The sequence below is a fragment of the Cyprinodon variegatus genome, unplaced genomic scaffold (genome assembly GCF_000732505.1).
Source record: "Cyprinodon variegatus isolate N-32 unplaced genomic scaffold, C_variegatus-1.0 Scaffold523, whole genome shotgun sequence".
NCBI classification, from domain to species: Eukaryota; Metazoa; Chordata; class Actinopteri; order Cyprinodontiformes; family Cyprinodontidae; genus Cyprinodon; species Cyprinodon variegatus.
In genome coordinates, this window is record NW_015150976.1 from 320093 (window position 1) to 327410 (window position 7318).

At 41.1% G+C, this 7318-nt stretch overlaps 1 protein-coding gene across 1 annotated transcript in view; it reads left to right on the forward strand.

The window, feature by feature from the left end:
* Window positions 1-7318, forward strand: part of atp6v1b2 (ATPase, H+ transporting, lysosomal 56/58kDa, V1 subunit B2) — a 31435-nt gene that overhangs the window by 12759 nt on the left and 11358 nt on the right. The window contains exons 6-9 of the mRNA XM_015391066.1: window positions 471-610; window positions 1143-1244; window positions 2260-2357; window positions 2491-2614. Coding sequence (XP_015246552.1) covers window positions 471-610; window positions 1143-1244; window positions 2260-2357; window positions 2491-2614 — 464 coding nt within the window. The remainder of the gene's footprint in view (window positions 1-470; window positions 611-1142; window positions 1245-2259; window positions 2358-2490; window positions 2615-7318) is intronic.

Sequence of the window (7318 nt, forward strand, 5' to 3'; positions counted from 1 at the left end):
TTTTTAGTCATTTTACTGGTTCCTACGCTTAGAAATAATTGGTCTTCAGTAATGTTCTAATAGGAGACCGAAGATGATGTTTTCTTCAGCTGTGAATGGAGAGTCACCGGTAATAAAAGCTGTCTGATTAGTTTATATCCTGGGATTAATTCGACTCGCTCAGATAAATCAACTTTTCAAGCTTGTAATTCATTACAAAACATCTGGAGTCTCAGAACCAGGCTGCCACCTCTGACATCGAAGGTCCGGCTCTGAGGCGGTCTGTAAAAACAGCCATTTTTAAGCAAAAGGGTTAGACTTGTTAGTGTTTTTAACAGCAATGTCTCCCATGTAGATGTTATCTGTAGGCTGTGAGATCATTACAATCTTATTAAATAATTCCTTTTGGATTCTTGGCACAAATCTACTGAATTACAGTCGTTCACAGCAAGTTACTGGAAGTGATGTGAAGTGTTTGTGTGTTGGATCAGGTCAGCCCATTAATCCTCAGTGCCGTATCTACCCTGAAGAGATGATCCAGACGGGGATCTCTGCCATTGATGGCATGAACAGCATTGCTAGAGGGCAAAAGATTCCCATTTTCTCTGCTGCTGGGCTGCCCCACAACGAGGTGAGACCTTCCCTCTGTTCTTCTATTCTTTCATGGTTTTCATTCCATCCACTTAAATTAATTACAAACATAATAAATAATGTAATTATCTAAAAAAAACTGCAAAGATATCAGCTAATCACTGGGATAAGGTCACAGAGTGGTTTATAATCATTGATCGGTTAAAGGAACTGTTGAACCCATCACAGGTTAATAATGAATGTAATTGAGTAAAATGGTCTCCAGATGTTTAACAATCCAGTCCACAGAAATCTCACCATAATCATCCATGTTTTAAGTTGTTCAATAAAAAGACATGCCAAAGTTAAGTTATGGAAAATATGAAGACAGGTAGGAGCATAAAGGTACATAAACTCCTGAACTCCCCCCTCCCATCTGAAAACAATCGGTTAATAGCATGTCTACCATTAAGTACAAATGCATACAGACAATTCTGTTCATACCATACCTGCCTCATAAACCTGAAGTATCTGGTGGAAAGTTTTTTTCTGTAAGAATCACTGAGTCTTGGCGTGTGTGATTTTCCTTTCAGATTGCTGCTCAGATCTGCCGGCAGGCGGGTCTGGTGCAGAAGTCGAAGGACGTGATGGACTACAGCGCTGAGAACTTTGCTATTGTCTTTGCAGCCATGGGGGTAAGCCCGAAAAATGACACCCTGAACCTTCGTTTCTATTTAACCACTTAGAGCCCCCCCCCACACGCTCTGTTTCTAAAGTCTGTCTGAATTTGTGCTGTTAATCTCTCACTTAACCCTGAGGTGACACCCTGCCCTCTTCCTAGAGCCCTGCTCTCTTATTCATCAGGCGATTTAACCTTTTAAGTTCATCTTCTTACTTCTGCACTTTTGAGCATATTCTCCAGCCATGTAGACGACTTCCTTATTCAACAGCCTTTTCACACCGACAGCCTTGCAGTATCAGGTTCTCTGCCTCTCAGCTGCTCCTTCTGGCTGCAGTAATGCCTTCATTGTGACAACATGAGCCACTCCAAAACGCACGCACGCAAACATTTATGTCTGGTTAAAAGCCGAGTCTTCCTCTGGAGGTAGCATTTGAAGAACATGCATTTTAAAAAGGAGCGGATGCACATCTGTTTCTCCAGTTTGGCCGGACTCATCCTTCTTTCTATTTCCCTGTTGTTGTTGTTGTTTTTATCAGTCTTTGGTATTTGACAAGCCACTTGTCAAATGTTCTGTTTTTCAGTAAAACCTGGAGTGAATTTTATTACATTGCTGTTTCAAGCGAAGAATCAACTTTATGGCTGTATTGTAGGTTTTAAAAAGCTGAAATCTGACTCCACCCCCTCTGTTTAAGGTTGTTTTTTCTTAACATAGATGGCTTCCTTCACCTCCCTCTCAAACCACCTGTCTTCTTTGTCCAAGCTGTGAAAATTCTGGTCCTCAAAAGAAAGTCCATAAAGTGTAGATTTACCGCAGTCCTGTCCTAAGGAGGTTCATTTAATGGCTATTTTTTACGGTTTAAAATAAACAAAAATATCCAGGCTGGTAAAGCTGCACTTTTTGACACTGTGTCTCTAGAACTTTAATTTAATAAGGTTTTTGTTATTTCCTTTCTAGTGCAGAATTGCTATAACATGCTGTGACTGCTCTGAAAGCACAACATATTCAAACTAAAACCTTTCTGCCTCAGGTCAACATGGAAACTGCTCGCTTCTTCAAGTCCGACTTTGAGGAAAACGGCTCCATGGACAACGTCTGCCTTTTCCTCAACCTCGCCAATGACCCCACGTAAGATGCTCATTTTTCCATTATATCATCCTCTTTGTTTCTGCTGCTTGTACTTCAGTGTTTACAACTGTAGATTATTTTCTTTTACAGTGATATTTGAATACGGTGTTTTGTTTTTTTCATATCTTACCAGAATTGAGCGCATCATTACCCCCCGCCTGGCGCTGACCACAGCAGAGTACCTGGCTTACCAGTGTGAGAAGCATGTTCTGGTCATTCTCACTGACATGAGCTCCTACGCTGAGGCCCTCAGAGAGGTACCAGAACAGAAATTAAGATCTCATTACTCTAAAGTTTGTGCTTTGGAATGAAAAAAAAAAAGTCTTTCTGTTCAAATCTTGCGATAATCCATTGGCCAGCTTGAGTTTGATATTATAGATGTTAAAGTTAACTATTTTAAAACGGTGCTGAAAGGAAAAGTCTGGTCAGCAAGGAATAATCAATGGATCATTATTATTAGCTAAAACTAATAAGTTTGCAGTGATTTAATGAATTTTATCAGTGAAGAATGAAATAATTTTCGTCGCGATCACGGAGTCTGGGAGCGGCCGGTATAAGGCAGAGCTGGGCGCCCACTCTGGAGCCAGGCCTGTGGTTGGGGTTTGTCAGCGAGCGGTTCTTCCTCAAGGGACCAGTTTGGCACCAGCCCCTCCTGTGACCCATGAGGGTCTGGTGCAGAGAGGACTGGGAAGCGGTCAGAGGCGGGGCCTTGAAGTCTTGCTCCTTGGAAGCTTAATGTTATTTCACCTCACTGAGGGGGAAGCAGCCTGAGCTTGAGCAGGAAGTGGAGCGATACTGGCTAGAAATAGTCTGGCTCTCCTGCATGCATAGCGTGGACTCTGGAACAAAGCTCCATGAGAGCTGACTCTCTTCTACTCTGGAGTGGCCCTCAGGGAGAGGCGTACGGCAGGGGTCACACCGAGCATGCATGCAGTGACAGTAGAGAGGAAAAACTCCAGCAGAACCAGTCTGTGTGAGATGCCATCTGCCGAGGCCGACTGGAGGTTTAGAAGACGGTGGGTAGAAACCCAAAGGGAAGACAGATCCACAATAGTGTCTGTCAGTGAAGGTAATGATATACCAGCTCCATAGGTGCCTCTGTCTTGAAGCAGCGGAACTTCAACCACATTGCCTGCAGTGATGCAGTTTTCAGACACCTATTCAGTAATATTGAAATGCAAAATAAGTGGATTTTGGGACGAATTACACTTTAAAGCTGAAATGGTTTAATCACTGAGGGCCACTAAGCTCCAGAGTTGCAGTAAGGAGTCGTCGTCTGTATAATTAGCTTCTCCTCGCAGCCGTTGCTCTGTAAAGCTAACTCCTCAGTGGATGAACCATTGCTCTGGTCCTTCAGGTCACTTTCATTCTAAGCTTGCACTAAAAACCCAAATAGTTTACTACTGTCACTGAAATGCTGCCTTTTTGTCTTCACCATTTTTCCCATCAAAGAGAAAAATGGCCTTTGTGTTTCTCTGCTAGAAATCGATTAACATGAAGTCCAGATAAATTGGAGTTTTTGTTGCCTCATACACAGATATTAACCCCATCTGAGCCTGTTGAACGTCCTTGAGTTCAGCCATTGAGTTTAGGTCTCCCTTCAACTACGTCTGACATCAGTGACTCCAAAATGGAGCATTCTTGCAATTTTTTTCACTTAGAACTTTAAAACACTCGTTATTCAGAAGTTAACAAACACGATACAGTTTACTGGATGACTTCAGGTGGTTTTAAATATGTTTCTCATTAATTGTTTCACTTTAGCAGTGATGGTATTTACATTGTTCTCCTAAACGCTGTAATTTAATCAAATTATTGGCCTTTTTTTTTTCGTGAAATGGGGCTGAATAAAGCTGTCATTGAGGTTAAACTGTCCTGAAATATTTGTTTCAAGGGTAGCAAAACGTTTTTGTGTGCTTGAAATTATGTTTGTAACATGTTTGGCTGCTTAACATGGATTCATGTTCCCTCTCCTGAACTCATTCCAGGTGTCACTTGGAACAGAGTATCAATTCAATATATATTTACACTAGTCTTAGTGTGGGGGGGTTTGTAGATGCAAATGGAAAAAGGCAGTGCCAGAGTTAAATAAGGTGACTGGTGAGCATCTTGACCAAAAGGTACGTCTGTGATTCAGAAAATGGAAGAGGTCAACAGCAGTGTTCCTAAAACAGTCTTAACTTGAGGTTTTACATAGAAAATCAATCTGAAATACTCCTAAACTTTAGTTTAACCTGTTAAGCTCTAAGGGTTTCACAAGTATTCATCCAATTGCAAATAAGATTGCAAAGCAAAGGAATAACAGAATGCCCACTATAACCACTTACTATGTTAGGTTAATTCTTGTTCTAAACAATCAAAAAATATATTTTTTAGCCTCGCTTGATGCTTAAAGGAAAATTCCGGTTTTTAACACTTTTAGCCCATTTTCTGTAGTGTCCAGGATGCATTCGAATGATCGACACCAAAATTTTGACGATTGGTCCTGTCTCTGCTATTTGGCTCATGCAGAATCCCCCCCTGGCTGCTTCAGAATGGCTTCCATAGTGCATGTCCGATAATGTCCTTAAAACAACCTTAAACGTTCTTTTTTTAAAATATGCTACTCACCGGGTCGTCAGCGCTGTTCAATGACGTTCCAAAAAAAGTTTCGTGAAGAAAAAACGTTCCTGTCTTGTTTTATTTAGCATTTTGTAAATCCCAGAACTATTTTTTCCGATACATCACAACCGCTTATAAACTTCCGCTTCCCGTTCGAATCTGAAGCGTTGCACACTCCAGACCACTAGTTGGCGACAATGTCTCTATATACTCCTCCTCAGTATATTCCGATTCAAAACGGTATCCTCTACCGTCAAACTCAAAGTCCAATATGTCCTCCTCAAGAATCCACCTTTCGTATTCCATTTTCAGAGTTTTTTAAAGTGTTTAACAGAGACGTTAGCACCTCGACGTCGGAGTACACAGAGTGAAGCGAAAAGACTACAACTAAGAGTAAACAGGCCCCATTTCCGTTTCCGGTGGCAGGGGAATATTGACTATTCCAACAGAACTCAATGGGATTTCCAAAATGCTAAATAAAACACTACAGGAACGTTTTTTCTTTACGAAACTTTTTTTGGAACGTCATTGAACAGCGCTGACGACCCGGTGAGTAGCATATTTTAAAAAAAGAACGTTTAAGGTTGTTTTAAGGACATTATCGGACATGCACTATGGAAGCCATTCTGAAGCAGCCAGGGGGGGATTCTGCATGAGCCAAAAAGCAGAGACAGGACCAATTGTCAAAATTTTGGTGTCGATCATTCGATTTCATCCTGGACACTACAGAAAATGGGCTAAAAGTGTTAAAAACCGGAATTTTCCTTTAACTTTGTGTTATTGATTAAATGCTTGAAAGTCCTTTTGAAAATCTAAGATACGCCTCAGATTATATTTATAAATCTCTTAACTACTACTGCAAAAAAAAAAAAAAAAAAGCAAATAGGACTGATTGACTTGAACATATTTGAGCCATGCTAGTGAAGATTCTCAGTCATCCAGGTCATAATCATTCTGAAAAAAAAACGAAAAAAAAAAACCAATCCACTGGACTTTGTTTCCAAGTTTGAAGACGTTTCTCTTCCCATCCAGGAAGCTTTTTAATTCAAAATGTCAGAAATAGTGTTTGAGGTTTTATACAGTAGCACAACAACAGATGAACAGGTCCACCCCCTTTGGAATGGGGGTCGTTTGGCTTCGTTTGTTAGCTAGCAATGCCCCATACCTGTCCCTCTCTGAAATGGGGTCGTTAAAGGGAATTGTTGGCCTTGCTGAATAGGCGAGGTGTCTGTTCCCCTGTAAAGGGGTTGGGGTTGCGATGATGGTTGGAAGGGATCAACTCAATTGCTGCATTGTAGGGTTTTGAAACATATTTGATCCACAATGGTTTCAATAGATCTTTGTGTCTGATGGTACTGTCACTATTCTCCTGTTCTATTGAAAGTTCAAGGTTTTGGATTACCCAGGTGGCTTATCGGTTTAAAAACATCTTTAAGTTACTTTTTAATTGGTAATGACCGACTGACTGGTTGACGTCACGGCTGCGGTTAGCTTGAGGTTCCTCTCCATACCCTGGCGCAGGCAGCCAACCTGAACAAGGGGCTCTAACCTCTGTGACACGGAGGCTATTTCTTGACAAACTGACTACACAGGTGATTTATTGAGTCATACTTTCTCGCTTTGAAACATCTTGAATCATATTTTGTTACAGGCGTAACGTATGAAAACCAACACTGTAAACTCACTTTCTACTGCCGCTGCTGGAGGAGTAAAGCTGGTTTGTCTAAAGTTGCAGCTGTACACATACCACCCCTCGAAAGCCCAAAAAGTACTTGGTCTGAAGAAGGTTCAAAGCCCCGCGAAAGGAAAATTACACACACCATCCAGCTTTTCGAAAGCTAGAGGCTTTTCAGTGGCTATGGAAAACTAGCCCTGGTTTAATAAGAGTGCTGTTATACTGTTTCTTCACATTCAATGACATATGTCCACACAAGGTCCAAAGTATGAAGATGAGAATGTGTGGGACTATTCATGGTTTGAACAAAGCCAATAGTGGATAAGATGACATTAAAGGCTGCTCTTCAGCCATCAGCTTCAATGACAGCATGGATGTTAAAATCCCCCACTATGATGACCCTGTCAGTATTCAACTCCAAATCACATAGACGCTTTGAAAACTCATCTAAAAATTCAGAGTAAGGACCTGGTGGACAATACAAAGTTAGAAAAAGAGGTTTTCTGGCTTTGCAATTTGGATGAGGGAAACTAAGGATTAAATGTTCAAAAGAGTTGTAATTATTGACTGCCTTTGGAGTAATCAGTAAGTCAGACTGAAAGATTGTTGCTGCTGATCCTGCTCGCCCAGAACTTCTGGGTATGTGAAAATTTAAATAACTAGAAGGAGTTGCCTCATTTATGCT